Genomic DNA, 13,959 nt, shown 5'->3' with positions numbered 1-13,959 from the left:
ACCTCAGTTTAGCCCCGCGATTCAAGACGCTCAGTCGACTGTCTTCGTTCTGTTCTGTTTCGAATAATAAAATAGAAAAAAATCTCTAGTCATTGACCTGAGGCCCAAGAGCAAAGAAAAGAGCGAAGTCGGTCTAAAAAACACCGGAGACATCTAATTATGCAAATGCCGGCGGCTTTCGGTGTTTTGTGGCTGGTTCAGCTGCTTCTGCTGAAGGGTTCCGTGGTTGGAGCTAATTTCGCCAGGGGAGCGGAGAAATTAGAGGCTCTTCTCGACACCGAAACTCTGCTCATCGACGAGCTGCGAGATTACATCGATCGCTTGGAACTGCAGCTGGAGGAGATTCGGCGGGAGACCTCAGCAATCGAGGAGATCCACAGTCGGGTGGAAAATGTGGAGGAGCACATGGGAAACCCCCTGAATGTGCTTACCATCCTGAAGCGATTCGATACAGTGTGGCCGAAACTGGAGCAGCAGGCCAATGCCACTCACCAGATAACCTTTGGAGACGGTCTCTCCGACCGGGATTTGACTCTGCCCAGCGAGGAGGACTACGAGGAGTCCCTCGACCACCTGCTAAACCTTCAGTCGGTTTATGAGCTGGAGCCCGCCAGTCTCTCCTTGGGCGTGGTCAACGGACTGAAGTTGGGGTGAGGAAGCCACAAGGCGGAAAGAATGCAAGATGAGAAATCCGAAACAATCAAAATAACCAAAACTTGTTTGCATACTTGTAGCTCCGCCATGTCCTGGGGCGACTGCCTAGAAATGGCTCGCAAATCGGACTTCTCCGTGGCTAAATTTTGGCTAGAAACCGCCTTGGAAAAGCTGCCTTCCGCCTCGGAAAACTCCACAGACTCGGAGGGGGAACGGGAACGGGGGAAGGTGCAGATCCTGGAGGCAGCTCTTCTCATGGAATTCCGAGCTGGTAGGTTGGCTTGGGATTTAATATGCCCCAATGCTCAAAAGTACTCCCTCTTTTATTTTTCAGGGGAGCTTTCCCGAGCCTTGGCAACTGTGGAGGAGCTGCTGCTGCTGCTGCCAATGAACCAGAACCTTCAAAGGGCCAAGAAAAAGATTGAAAAAGCAATGACTAAGAAGGAATTGCCCAAGGGCAGGGGCCAAAAGTCGAAGACAAAGGCAAAAGTAAGTGGCTGATAAAGGTTAAGGGTAAGCTGAAAAATCCGAGTGGAGAAATGAAAAACATTCCGAGCCAGAGGTAATTTCACGAAATAATGGAAATGAATTGGGTGAAATATACATTGCTCGGAATGCCCTTTTGGGATAAATAAAATATGTTTAATTAATACAAATGACAGCGATTATTTGACCAGATGTCCCTTTTACATTAGGAACCCAAGTCAGCGGAGCAGCTGCTTATAGAGGAGCTCTGCCGAGGAGCAACCCACGTAGTTACCACAGGCAGTAGATTCGACCACTGCCATTTGGATGGGAGCACTCCCTGGTCCCTCCTCCAACCCTTTAAACTGGAGCCACTAAGCTCGGACCCGTTTATAGTGTTGCACCACGATGTTCTGACCGCAAAGCAGGTCGAGCAATTGCCGGAACTTCTGGACGAGGAGGATGAGGCTGCGAAGGGAGAGGGCTATCAACCGCTGAGGCTATCAAAGGTGGCTCAGAAACAGCTAAAGCGAGTTAACCTTCTCCTGGGTTACGAGGCTGGGGACCTGGATTTCTGGAGAGGACGTCGCCATGGCCACGAACACACCGCCAAGTTGGAGGACGACTCGCAACTCGGACATGTGGCACGTGCCATGCTGAGCGTACGTGGTTCCCCACATTCCCAATTAATTGGCTAATGTGTCACTAATTAAATTCCGCTACACTGCCGCGGTTCAGTTGCAGGCACCCGGAATCGGGGGAGCTGTGGTCTTTCCGCAGTTGGAGCTCGCCGTGAACGTCCCCCGGGGTTCGCTGCTTCTCTGGCACACGAGGTCCGCCGGAGGACTGTCATCCGAGTGGGACTACCGAAGTGGCCAGGCGGTCTGTCCCGTTCTGCTGGGCGTCCAATTGTGTAAGTTGCGGCTTCGGTTTGTGGCCTTGTCGCACTTTCGATATCCCAAATGCTGTTAGTCGAACGTGCCTGGGAATACCCAGATATAAAGGATACTTTGCCATTTTATTTGGAAATTAATTTCCACGAAAGCAATTTAAGTTCTTGCAAATAATTGTTAGGATCTTGACAACTGTTTGTACTATCTGAAATTAATCGAGTAAGATACAGGGAAACTCGAGGTCGACTACCACTATTTGCTGAATGAAAATTTGCATTTTTATTCATCTCGATTTCGTTGCAGCCGCGTGGACAGGACTCCATTGACGTGGGCGGCCGGGCTCGATGGGTTTCCATGGTTTTCCGATGCGAACTACATATGCATTAATTGCCAGCGGGAAAATCAAATAAAGTTGGCCTTGGCCTTTGATTAAAATCAGTCTTTTGATGCGTTACTTTGCGGATGGCTGATGGGTGGGGCCGGTGTGAATGGCTGGGCAAACAACGCCAGATATGGGAGGCTTCAATGCGAGCCGTAATTGTTTGTTTGTTTGTTGTTAAGAGGAAACCCGCGAGTCAATCACTGGGCCATAAAACCTGATTGTTCGCAGCTTCTGAAGTCGATAAATCAGCATAGATTGCCGATCAAAACAGAGTGAGTTATGGTGGGCAGTTCATCAACAAATCATTGCTCCAGTTTGGCGCCCGAGGGAAGTCCATAAACTATAGCCAATTTAAAGTGACGCACCAGTCGGATACGAAGCGATAATTGTTAATTGGAGTCTAGCCAAAGCTGCTAAATAGCCGAACTGCAGTCTTAAATATCAAAGAGCTAACGGCCAATTAGCCCGGATTAATATGCCGGGCTGGTCTAATCTGCGGCTAAAGACAATAGCCGCCTCCGAGAATCGGAGAATCGGAGCCCGGATCGAATTCAGAATTCAAAACGAGCTCGGCCGATAAGCATCAGTAAATCAGCGCAAAACAAGCCATAAAACACGCCGGCCGAAACCCGTACGCTCTTCCCCGAGTCGGAACATGCACAGAACTGGCTAAAACAGTTTTCATCAAATCATAGGCCACCGCAACTAGTTTGCGACATCGCCCATGCGAAATTTATTCTCGCCGCCGGTTTGCTCTCCGCATCTCTGGGATCTCTCTAGATCCCCGCACATCAGTTCGCAACGAGACGCGAGCGACGGCGGACTAGAAAATCTGGAAAAGATTACCGGATATAGCAAGGACTTATACTTAAATATTAGCGGATACACCCAGGGCATTTCCCAAACACCACAATGTGGGGACACTTACTACTTTTGGGGGTGGTATCCTGTCTGGGTCAGGGATCCTTGGCCGCGGATTATTTTTCTTCGATTACGGGACTGGAGGAACTTCTGCAAACGGAGCAGTATCTCACCAGGGAACTGAGGTCTAAGGTCAATGGAATCAGGACCTCCCTGCAGTTCTTGGAGGGGTGAGTATATAACTAAGTAACTACTACCAAAAGATATAAAATAGTATGTTTTCATAAGATTGTTGTAACACAGAACACCTTTACCGAATGTCATTTCTTTAGGTTAGTGGACACACTAAAAGTAGATCTCTTTGTACTTTTAGTCTATCCTTATTTCTATAAAGGAATATAATATTCAAAGGAAACTTCTCAGTCGAACCCTCAGCCATAGAACCTATCATATTTTAAGCTAGATCACGCTTCTTGAAACAATGCTAATTTAATTACGGCCTATTGTCGTTAGCGGATCCATTAAAGTTTTACTGCCCCTTTGGAGAACTAGTTTACAGAGTCGCCGACACACGAGGTGCCAGACTTTATGTCTGCTTTATCTGTGCGAAATTGTCATGTCGACGATCTGAAATGGGTGTTACTGCGGATGTCCACCTGTCACTAATCTGGGGTAGTTAGCCACTTGGAGCATTAGCCACGGATACTGGATAATTTTTGACAGCTTTGCAGAGCGGCGAATATTGGTTATCAGGTTTCGGGTTTGTTTGTGGCATTTCATTTCGTTTTATTTGATTTCGCGCTGTTGTCTCTTATCGCGGCGATCATAAAAACTATTATGAATATAGAATCACACATAAATTAGAATTAATTAAGCCGAAATACGAGTAAGAGTAAGCTTGCAAGTCAGCTCCTATGACGACACAAGTCCCATAAATCGGCTAAACTGGTAGGCAAATCTGATCCGAAACTCGTTCAATCCGCAGCAAGCTGGCGTCCATCGAGGAGGAGCACTCTGTGGCTGCGGCGGACTCGGAGAACTACCTCACGAATCCCGTGAACGTGTACCGCCTGATGAAGCGCCTCCACTCGGACTGGTCGTTGATGGAGGGTCGGGTTCAGCAGTTATCGGAGGACATGAGTGAGTTGGCGATGGCCCTCCTGAAGGAGCTTCCCTCTAACGATTATTCCTTTGCAGGTTTCAATGCAAGCAGGGAGTACGGCCTGAGCTTCCCCAGCCAGGAGGACGTGGAGGGGGCAGCCCTGGCCCTCGTGCGCCTCCAGAGCACCTACAAGCTGGACGTGGCCCAGGTGGCCGCCGGAATCCTCAATGGCGTCAAATACGGGTGAGACCCAAAAGCGGGTTGCTTGGCGGAGGTGGATAAGCAATAACCAGCCAGGCTTAAAATACATAGCTATTCCATCTAATCCCGGTCCCCTTTTTGTTCAACGGCAATCGAAATCACTATTATAGAGGCTTGGAAAAGTATACTGACTTCATGACCAGATATACTACAATCTATCTGAGAATGATTTCAAAGCATTCAAATTCAACAAATCCCCCGAAAGAGTTAAAGCACCCAAACTAACTTTTAATGAAAATGTGACTATTTATTAATATCTTCTTTCTGCTGTTTATTTAAGCGTATATTGAAGTCAAATAAGTCCCTTCTAACGATTTCCACTTGTATTTTTAGCTCGGACATGAGCTGGCAGGATTGCTTCGAGCTGGGTCAACAACTCTTTGAAATGGAGGACTACAACAACACGAGGGTCTGGCTGCGGGAGGCGATGGAGCGCCTGCGACGTCACAGCAGCCACGCCCACTCGCCGCCCACCAGCGGACCGGATACCGTTACCCTCAACAAAATGGAGGCGACAGCCAAGAGTTTGTTCCAACTGGGTGAGCAAAAAGAGATTGGGGTCAAAGTTATTTGCCAGCTTTGGGGAGACTCATTCACACGATTTTCCAGGCGACTTCGATACGGCTTACGAGCTGAGCCAACGGGTGCTCCAGTTCGATCCAAAGAGGATAAGGAACTGGCACCTGGGAGACAAGGGAGCTGCGCCCTCGGAGGACACCGATGGGGTTTACCTTCCCAAGCACTCGGATTCCTATAGCGTGAGTTCGAAACAATCATTTTCAATCCAAATAAAGCATAGGTACTTAAAGGGAATTCCTTTTCCAGCTGTCGCAGGAGTTCGCCAAATACGAGCGGGTTTGCCGGGGGGAGGTGAATCCCACTCTCCGCAAGGAGCTGCGCTGCCGATTCAGCCGGGGACACCATCCGTACCGGATCTTGGCGCCACTCAAGCTGGAGGAGCACAACCTGGATCCGTACGTGGTGACCTTCCACGACGTACTCAGCCCCAAGAAGATCGCCCATCTCCGGGAGATGGCAGTTCCACGGATGCAGAGGTCCACTGTGAATCCCCTGCCCGGCGGACAGAACAAGAAGTCCGCCTTCCGGGTGAGCAAGAACGCCTGGCTGGAGTACAAGGCGCATCCCACCATGGAGGGCATGCTGCAGGACCTGAAGGACGCCACGGGACTGGACACCACCTACTGCGAGCAGCTCCAAGTGGCCAACTACGGCGTGGGCGGCCACTACGAGCCGCACTGGGACTTCTTCCGGGACCCGGACCACTATCCCGCGGAGGAGGGCAACCGCATTGCCACCGCCATTTTCTACGTGAGTAAATGCGGCCTAATCCCCGCACGGTTCACCAAAAGCAATTACAAGTATCCGCCCTCGCAGCTCTCCGACGTGGAGCAGGGCGGGGCCACCGCCTTCCCCTTCCTCGACTTCGCCGTGAAGCCACAGCTGGGCAACGTCCTCTTCTGGTACAACCTGCACCGCTCCCTGGACATGGACTACCGCACCAAGCACGCCGGCTGTCCGGTGCTCAAGGGCAGCAAGTGGAGTAAGTATAATCAGCCATTTATTTTTGTCGGATTTGGCAAAGCTCTTTTAATGATCGAAACTAAGTGCTGTTAAATGTGAATGGGTATCTATTTATATTATAATGAGTTTGTAGAGTATGTAGTACTTTTTTAATTTAATTATATTCCCGATATACCATTTTATATACCAAATTTAAATCCAACCATTTTAAACCCTTTAAACAGCAAGTAAGCCGAAATAATGGTTAATTTAAGTTAATGCGCGCAAATTGAGCCATCTCCACCGACTCTCGAGTTAACCTTTGCAATTATTGTAATTACTTTCGGCCTGATCTTTGCAGTCGGAAACGTGTGGATCCACGAAGTGACGCAGACCTTTGCCCGACCCTGCGACGTTTTCCGGGATCACGAGGTTTCGCTGGAGTACGAGATAATCAAATAAAGGTTGCTGAAGTCGAGCTAACGTGCTTGTATCTTTTTCGGCTCTTACGAGCTCAGTGGGTTAAGGGGCTTGAGTGCTTTGCGAAGTCACTCAAAACAAAGAGGAGAGCCAGCTTTCGGTGAGCAAAAGCCAGTTGCGTATTCATTTACCGGCTTCATTTGCATAAACAAGTTCACGGGCAAAGTTTCTGGGCGAGATTTGAATATTTGGTCATGTGAAATGACAACTGCTGCTGACAGCGAAGTGAAAGTAATAGCGGGGGAAAATACAGAAAAATACAGAAAAGTCGGAGAGTTTAATTGTTCAATGTTGAGTTGAGTGATTCCGGGAATAATTGCCATAACTTCTGGCTCATGTAAATGAACATGCCAGGTTTATTGAACTCGCTGGGTACCCACTTCACTTTATGGGGCCTATTCAAGCAGAACTTGGCCCCCGCGGCCAGTTCTTTGACCAGAGATTCCGTTCTGCTCGGCCTGAAAGCGCCAGAACTGTTCGATCGACACCCGCAGCTCAGAAACGCTTCATCACAGACGCCCCGAGCTTTTTCATCAGATCTTTCTAAGATTGTCGCTTCTGCCGCCGACCGAAAGCAGTTTATCACGAATCGCGGCTGGAACAGCAAGCCAAATCCGCGGTCCGCAGTCTGAAAGCCGCTTACGTTTTCGGTTAAGTGAGATGTTTTCGGCCAAGTGTGTCCTTTTTCTGGTGCTGCAGGTTGCAGCCTGCAATGCAGAGTTTTTCAGTTCCACCTCGGGCCTGGAAAAGCTGTTTGAAACGGAGGTTATGCTTTTGGCAGAGCTGCAGAAATACGTGAACGAAATTAACCAACATGCAGAGGCTCTGCAAAGGTAGTTCCATTAAATTAAAGTACATCCTAAACAAGACAAAGATGTCAGTGATAATCAGCTTAAAACGATAAAAATTAAAGTTAATTAAGTGTTTATTTTGGCACCTTAATTGGTCTCCATCAACGAAATTAAAACTCATTAGAAAAAAATATAAACCGAATATAAAAATTGATAATAAAATCGCACTTAAAAATATGTTAATTTGCTTATCAGAGTGGAGTGAACTTATAGAATTTTATGTTTAGTGGATATTCTTCGCAGAACAAAATGGAAAGTTTTTCAGGTTCTAGCAGGGCCTACTAATCCATGCTGTTTTCGGCTTATACTAAGATGGCCAGCTTTAATCAGATGCAAATTAGATACTCACTTCGCGCACAAGCCAATTGGAATTCGCAGAGACCATCAATTTAGCTGGGAATACTCGAATGTTTGCTGCCACAGTACAGCAGAAATATGAAAAACAATTGACAGATGTCGGCGGGCATTCGATTATGAATTTTTCATCTCTCATGCGTGGATGACCTCCCACATGAACAGAAAATCAATACCGAACTCGGGTGGGCAGATTTTCAGTTGACGACTCGCTTTTGGCTAATTAGTGTCGGTGTGGGAGATATGGCACACCGAGATATTAAATTTTAGTTCAGTAAGTTCAGTAAGTTTTATTACAATTATGCAGATTGCTGCCTGTCGGCCGACCGGTTGCCTTAAAAGAGAATGGCAGCCAAGCGATTTGTCGCCGATTGGCGATTTTTAATTCCCCGAGCAACGCTATTTGTTTAAGGGGTTATATACCTTTTTTTTTCAAAAAAACGAAAAAATTTTTTTAGCTGAATCCTAAAGTATATCCCCTAGAGAACATTTTTCCAAATTTTTGAAGAGATCCGAATAATAGTTCGATAGGAAAACAGCGTTTTGAGGCGCGGTTCGTCACTCTTTGTAACGCAACGTAAAACTTTGAATGCGATTATCTCAAAGTCGTTTTTTTCCAAAAGTGCCTTTGCTGTGACCGCGATTGCACAAGAACTATTTGATCGATCTTCTTCAATTTTTTTTTAAATATTCGTAATGATTGTATCGAGTTCGTCATTGAATCAGTTTTTATGCGGCAATTTCGATTTTGCAGATAAGAAATTTTTAATAAAATTTTTAGAGCTCGAAAATTCAATTTTTTGAAAAAATTGTTACTGTATGCAGAAAAAACCAAATATTCTTGAAGTAATTCAATGACGAACTAGAAATAATACTAAACTAATAAAAAATTTTTGGTTTATTGATTTTAGTTGACCCGCTGGACTTCCATCGTGGTCACCGCAAGCCGCTATAACAAAAAAAGGGTTATGAGAGAATTGCCATAACTTCGAAAGTTATTTATATTTTTTTAAGAACAAACGTTTGTTGTGTATATAAAAACATGTACTATCAATAAATAATAACCTCAGTATCATAAAATAATTGCTACACACCTGAAAAAAATTCCAAAGTTCCCTAATTTTTTTCGCTCAAAAAGGTATATAACCCCTTAAATGCGCTGGGTGCTATTTGTTTTATGGCCTGCTAATTTCTCCTATTTCTTGGCTTGATTTATTTGCGCCGGTTATTATACTAATTAATGGCTCATATAAAGCACAAATCGCTGGCCAACCACTTTCGGTATCATTTCGGGACCTTGCATTTCATTATCGGGGACAAAATCGATTGCTACCAGCGGAGATTTCGATCGCCGGATCTAAAAACAATTGCCGCTAGTTTATTTTGTTGTTCAGAAATAAGTGTCATCGACTTGGCAGATTTAGAATGCTGAAATATGGTGCACTTATCGCCTCAGATATGCATAATATTCCGTAATTTGAGCGGTTATTCTGTTTGTCATGCGCATTTTGCAAACCGGATTGCCGGTTATTTAACGAGAAACCGTTAACAAATTGTAAAGTATAATATTTATATATATACCTGAGTCAGCCGGCGGAAAAAACTGGTATTTATTTTCGAGTGTAAGAAACAATTGAATTTCTTCGGTTAAGAGCGTGAAAAGATATAAAATAGATTTATTGGGAACAAGTGCTGCCACTTAATCATCATCACAATAAAGTTTCCAACAAAAGACTGGGGCTCAAATTAGTTATTCCCGCTTTGGATTCAGATTATGGATACGCTCCCAACTTAATGACTTCTAAATGAGCCGCAATGCAGGCGACAGGCGTGAAAATAAATGCGTTAATTATACAAATCAGGTAACCCACCGATAACCCTCTACTCTTGTTCGTTTAATTATGGTGCTGCATATTTTTAAGCCATTTTTTGTACCATAATTCTGAAAAATGATTTCAATTAGTAGGTGTTCAGATTTATTAGCGTTGTGAAAAAAACTGTGTAGGAAAGAGTGCATAAAGATACATAGTACGTTCATCATAAAATATGTTTTCGTGATACCTAAATATTTAATAATTTAAAATTTAATTTTATTAATTATTAATTTGTATAAAATGTACTGTTTTTTTTTAGCTGTGTATAACAACCAGAGAATTTTTAGTTTTAGTTTGTCCATCCCAAATAACTTAATTTATGCAAAATCCCATAGTTATGAGTCTGATTAATGATAAGTTTGTTTATGATCTCAGTGAGATCGACGCTATCCGCTTGGAACACCTGAATGCCGCCGAGGGCTTTGACGACTACCTCAACAATCCGGTGAACGCATTCCGGCTAATTAAACGTCTTCACAGCGACTGGGAAACCTTCGAGGGCAGCATTGCCTCAGACACGAGTCGCTCAGGTTAGTTAACAAATACCACTTTTCATATTATAATGTGGCTAGTAATAAAATATATTCTTGCAGACTATCTCGAATCAATGGGCAGACTTAAGGAGAATCTGAGCTTTCCTTCGCAGGATGACTTTGTGGGATCGGCAATCGCCTTGACTCGACTGCAGCAGACTTACCAACTCGACGTAGGGGAACTCGCCAGTGGAATCCTCAATGGAGTCAAATATGGGTGAGAAATAAAAACAGATGATTAATGTTTAAAAAATGTGTAGAGAAACGAGATCTTCACTGCTTATATCTGATAGTTCACAAAGTAGTTATGAGTAGTTTGGTTGACAAAATTGTGCTTTTATCTTGGTGCCATAAAATTATAATTAAACGAAGCAGCAATTATCTTTTCATCTGTACCTTGTCAACTTTTAATGACAATCTAAAATCACGAAATGGTTTTGAAAATCCGAAATAAGGAAAGGAAGTGGTTTGACATAAGATTTCTATGATTTTGTTTTGCCTTTCAGGACGGCCATGTCCTGGCAGGACTGCTTCGTCCTCGGCCAGCACCTGTACGCGTTGAGGGACTACAACCACACAGTTCCCTGGCTGCAGCAGTCGATGCAGCTGCTCGGGCAGCAGTCCTACGGATCGGAGTCCGCCTCCCTGGACTTCATGGAGGCGGTGGTGGACTACCACCGGGAGATGGGAGCCCACGAGAGCGCCTTGCGGCTGGTGAACCACGTCCTGTCCATTGAACCAGAGCAAAGGACCCACCTTCTGGAGACTCGTCAGCACCTGGAGGAGCTCATCACCGACGGGGACAAGAACGGGTTGCTCCACATGACTGCCCGCAGACCGGGGGACTACCACGAATCCCGGGAGTTCCGCATGTACGAGCAGGTGTGCCGAGGGGAGCTATCTCCACTGCCTTCCAAACAGAGGAGGTTCAGGTGTCGCCTGAGGAGGAGTAGACTGGGGTACGCCCCCTTCAAGCTGGAGGAGCTCCACTTGGATCCCCTGGTGGTGCAGCTGCACCAGGTGGTCAGCGAGAAGGACTCGGAGCTTCTGCAGAAGACCGCCAGACCCAGGATAAAGAGGTCCACTGTCTACTCACTTGGAGGAGGTGGAGGATCCACTGCAGCCGCCTTCCGCACGAGTCAGGGTGCCTCCTTCAACTACTCCAGGAATGCGGCCACCAAACTGCTTAGCCGGCATGTGGGTGACCTATCGGGTCTGAATATGGAGTACGCTGAAGATCTGCAGGTGGCCAACTACGGGATCGGCGGACACTACGAGCCGCACTGGGACAGCTTTCCCGAGAACCACATTTACCAGGAGCACGATCTCAACGGAAACCGAATCGCCACGGGAATCTACTATGTAAGCTGTACTTTATCTTGCTTTGTTTGCAACTGAAGGAATGATTCTTTCAGCTTTCCGATGTGGAAGCTGGAGGGGGAACAGCTTTTCCCTTCTTACCCCTGCTGGTGACCCCAGAAAAAGGGAGCCTGCTCTTCTGGTACAATCTTCATCCATCGGGAGACCAGGACTACCGAACCAAGCACGCCGCTTGTCCTGTTCTGCAGGGCAGCAAGTGGAGTAAGTTAACATTATAGGCTTAAAATAACCTTTTCTAATCGATATTCTTTGCCAGTTGCCAATGTTTGGGTGCGAGAACGCAACCAGGACAAAGTAAGGCCCTGCGATCTCCAACGGAACCACGAAATCTCATTGCATTACAGGGAATTTGACTAATGCACATTTACTCGTATACAAAATAAGAAACCTCATTAAAGTAAGACATAATTTATTAAAGGAATAGTTAACACTTAATCCCGATAACCTGCGGACTTGTGGCTGTCTGAGGTGAGGTTGCAGGGTCGACGGAACTCCTGATAGCCCGAGTGCATCCATATGTTTCCAACTACAACACAAAGTGATATTAAATGTGTATCTTCCAACAACTACCTACTGTTGCACTTACTCCGCTTGGATCCCACGATGACTGGACAGCCGGCATGCAAGGTGCGCGCATCCACATCCAGGGATCGATGGAGGTTGTGCCACATGACCATGGCTCCCTTCACGGGAGGCAGGAATACATTCAGCTTGGTGAAGACAGTAAAGCCGCCTTGCTCCACTTCAGATAACTACATAAAATATTATATTTATAGATTTCTGATATACGATTCTCCAAAACCCACTCACGTAGAACATGCTGGTGGAGATGCGATCCCCCTTGAAATCCTTGGGCAGATTGACCTCGAAGTAGTCGGGATGTGGTTCGTACTGTCCCCCAACTCCGTAGTTGGCCACCTGCATGAACTCGGATCCGGCCATGTCGAATCCGGACACGAACTGGATGATACGGCTGATGGACTTCATCACGGGGGACGTGTAGTCCAGCCAGGTCTGCTGGCTGACCCGCAGATCCCTCACCGCACGGGTTCCTCCTGATCCCGCGACGGCTGAGCGGACCATCTCCAACTTGTCCGCCTCCTCGAAAACGGACATGATCTGGTTGGAGCTCAGCATCCCGTGGTAGACATTTATCTCCGGATCCAGGTGCACTGGTTCCACCTGAAGAGGCGCCAGGGTGAAGTAGGCATGTCGCTTTCCATCCAGGTAGCAACTCAGAGGAGCACCTGTTCTTTTCTCTGGTAGTTTTCTTCCCTGGCAAAGTCTAGTGTAATTGGCAAACCAGGAGGGATTCTGCTCCTCGAAGTTAATATCCGGATCTCTGCTCTCCAAATACTTTCGAGTTTGTTGGGCGGTGTGTGTGGGTTCGGGTTTCAGGATCTGATCCAGAAGCCTTTCAGCTCTTTTGGGGCTTCCCAACTCGAAGTTGGCCATAGCTACGTACTCGCGGATGTCCGACAAGAAGTGACTCTCGTCCTTCTCCTCTTCTTCGCTGTTTCGGAGGAGGATAAAGGCCACTTGGAGCCACTCAAGGGATCGTTGGTACTCCCTGAGATCGAAGAGTTGAACCCCTATTTCGTAGCACTCTCGCCACTGCAACTCGGAGTCGTAGTTGTAACCGTTGATGAAGCCATCGGCCAAATCCCGGGTCGTTAGATTGTAGACCCTCTGCAACCTGGCCAATCCCTTAACGGCTCCCTGGAGCTCCGAGTGATCGGGGTAGCCCAAGTCCCTGGCCAAGATCTCTGTGAACTGCCGGAAGTCTGTTGGAAGGGCAACTTGTTAATTACAATTATAACAATAGTTTAGTACCCACCTTCTCTTGGTTTGCTGGCTAAAATGGGTTCGAACACCAGGGCATCCCAGTCCTGAACCAACCGCTTGATCAACCTGAAGGCGTGCAAAGGGTGACCTAGGTAATCATCCAGTCTCGATTTATTGGTGGCCCACTCGTGTTCCCGTTTTATTTGATCCACATATCTACAATTAATAATAATAAATATAGAGAACTGGCGAATATCTTATTGTTTTACCTGCGATAAAAGCTGAGCTGCTTTTGCTGAGCCTCAAGATACGAACGCGTGGCATTGATGAGCTCCCGTTCCACTTGGGCCAGATCCTGCATACTGTCCACCGATGAGTAGAACTCCCCTTTTGCCGATCCACTCCAACTCCCACACAGGATGAACCCAAAAACCCAGCACCAACTTCTGTGCGTCATTGTAAAGGGAGAACTGGAAACGGAGACTGACTGATGGATACTGTTCCGACCAGAGAGATTCTCGCTTCAGAGTGAAGAGTGAACCAAATAGAACAATATTCCATTT

The 13,959-nt window shown here is 46.5% G+C and overlaps 4 protein-coding genes across 6 annotated transcripts; 3 read left to right on the top strand and 1 right to left on the bottom strand.

The window, feature by feature from the left end:
• Window positions 1-22: 22 nt before the first annotated feature.
• On the top strand, window positions 23-2,447 carry LOC108099283 (prolyl 4-hydroxylase subunit alpha-1). 2 transcript variants are annotated; one of them, XM_017202673.1, is made up of 6 exons: window positions 23-650; window positions 735-925; window positions 989-1,143; window positions 1,350-1,781; window positions 1,858-2,032; window positions 2,316-2,447. In XM_017202673.1, exons 1-6 carry the CDS (start codon window positions 160-162, stop codon window positions 2,336-2,338), a joined length of 1,467 nt encoding a protein of 488 aa, XP_017058162.1. In that variant the 5' UTR covers window positions 23-159; the 3' UTR covers window positions 2,339-2,447. The 2 variants fall into 2 exon arrangements, with proteins under 2 accessions (XP_017058162.1, XP_017058163.1); XM_017202674.1 differs by lacking the exons at window positions 1,858-2,032; window positions 2,316-2,447 and having other exon boundaries at window positions 989-1,167; window positions 1,332-1,358.
• Window positions 2,448-3,209: 762 nt separating this feature from the next.
• On the top strand, window positions 3,210-6,601 carry LOC108099281 (prolyl 4-hydroxylase subunit alpha-1). Of its 2 annotated transcripts, XM_017202671.1 has the most exons (8): window positions 3,210-3,485; window positions 4,241-4,395; window positions 4,453-4,600; window positions 4,952-5,157; window positions 5,228-5,376; window positions 5,444-5,947; window positions 6,014-6,179; window positions 6,501-6,601. In XM_017202671.1, exons 1-8 carry the CDS (start codon window positions 3,307-3,309, stop codon window positions 6,599-6,601), a joined length of 1,608 nt encoding a protein of 535 aa, XP_017058160.1. In that variant the 5' UTR covers window positions 3,210-3,306. The 2 variants fall into 2 exon arrangements, with proteins under 2 accessions (XP_017058160.1, XP_017058159.1); XM_017202670.1 differs by having other exon boundaries at window positions 4,241-4,600.
• Window positions 6,602-7,220: 619 nt separating this feature from the next.
• LOC108099677 (prolyl 4-hydroxylase subunit alpha-2) lies at window positions 7,221-11,968 on the top strand. Its single transcript, XM_017203315.2, has 6 exons — window positions 7,221-7,452; window positions 10,074-10,228; window positions 10,292-10,448; window positions 10,738-11,593; window positions 11,647-11,812; window positions 11,868-11,968. Exons 1-6 carry the CDS (start codon window positions 7,280-7,282, stop codon window positions 11,966-11,968), a joined length of 1,608 nt encoding a protein of 535 aa, XP_017058804.1. The 5' UTR covers window positions 7,221-7,279.
• A 35-nt stretch (window positions 11,969-12,003) lies between these two features.
• On the bottom strand, window positions 12,004-13,911 carry LOC108099678 (prolyl 4-hydroxylase subunit alpha-1). The gene is made up of 5 exons (XM_017203316.1): window positions 13,666-13,911; window positions 13,449-13,612; window positions 12,422-13,395; window positions 12,198-12,363; window positions 12,004-12,137 (listed from the first exon to the last, which is right to left on the bottom strand). Exons 1-5 carry the CDS (start codon window positions 13,851-13,853, stop codon window positions 12,043-12,045), a joined length of 1,587 nt encoding a protein of 528 aa, XP_017058805.1. The 5' UTR covers window positions 13,854-13,911; the 3' UTR covers window positions 12,004-12,042.
• Between the last annotated feature and the right edge of the window lie 48 nt (window positions 13,912-13,959).

The sequence above is a fragment of the Drosophila ficusphila genome, unplaced genomic scaffold (genome assembly GCF_018152265.1).
Source record: "Drosophila ficusphila isolate 14025-0441.05 unplaced genomic scaffold, ASM1815226v1 contig_791, whole genome shotgun sequence".
Classification (NCBI taxonomy): domain Eukaryota; kingdom Metazoa; phylum Arthropoda; class Insecta; order Diptera; family Drosophilidae; genus Drosophila; species Drosophila ficusphila.
The sequence above is the reverse complement of the archived record's forward strand: the minus strand, read 5'-3'. Positions and strand labels throughout refer to the sequence as shown.

What these genes read in the sequence shown, in the direction of transcription:
- LOC108099283 (XM_017202673.1), top strand. Translation starts at nt 160, where the DNA reads ATGCAAATGCCGGCGGCTTTCGGTGTTTTGTGGCTGGTTCAGCTGCTT. An exon ending in AGTCGAAGACAAAGGCAAAA is followed by an intron (nt 1,144 to 1,349) that starts GTAAGTGGCTGA and finishes CTTTTACATTAG; the next exon opens with GAACCCAAGTCAGCGGAGCA. An exon ending in TGGCACGTGCCATGCTGAGC is followed by an intron (nt 1,782 to 1,857) that starts GTACGTGGTTCC and finishes GCCGCGGTTCAG; the next exon opens with TTGCAGGCACCCGGAATCGG.
- LOC108099678 (XM_017203316.1), bottom strand. Translation starts at nt 13,853, where the DNA reads ATGACGCACAGAAGTTGGTGCTGGGTTTTTGGGTTCATCCTGTGTGGG. An exon ending in CAGCTCAGCTTTTATCGCAG is followed by an intron (nt 13,613 to 13,665) that starts GTAAAACAATAA and finishes TATTAATTGTAG; the next exon opens with ATATGTGGATCAAATAAAAC. An exon ending in AGCCAGCAAACCAAGAGAAG is followed by an intron (nt 13,396 to 13,448) that starts GTGGGTACTAAA and finishes CCCTTCCAACAG; the next exon opens with ACTTCCGGCAGTTCACAGAG.
- LOC108099281 (XM_017202670.1), top strand. Translation starts at nt 3,307, where the DNA reads ATGTGGGGACACTTACTACTTTTGGGGGTGGTATCCTGTCTGGGTCAG. An exon ending in TCCCTGCAGTTCTTGGAGGG is followed by an intron (nt 3,486 to 4,240) that starts GTGAGTATATAA and finishes TTCAATCCGCAG; the next exon opens with CAAGCTGGCGTCCATCGAGG. An exon ending in CTCAATGGCGTCAAATACGG is followed by an intron (nt 4,601 to 4,951) that starts GTGAGACCCAAA and finishes TTGTATTTTTAG; the next exon opens with CTCGGACATGAGCTGGCAGG.
- LOC108099677 (XM_017203315.2), top strand. Translation starts at nt 7,280, where the DNA reads ATGTTTTCGGCCAAGTGTGTCCTTTTTCTGGTGCTGCAGGTTGCAGCC. An exon ending in CATGCAGAGGCTCTGCAAAG is followed by an intron (nt 7,453 to 10,073) that starts GTAGTTCCATTA and finishes TTATGATCTCAG; the next exon opens with TGAGATCGACGCTATCCGCT. An exon ending in TCGCCACGGGAATCTACTAT is followed by an intron (nt 11,594 to 11,646) that starts GTAAGCTGTACT and finishes TGATTCTTTCAG; the next exon opens with CTTTCCGATGTGGAAGCTGG.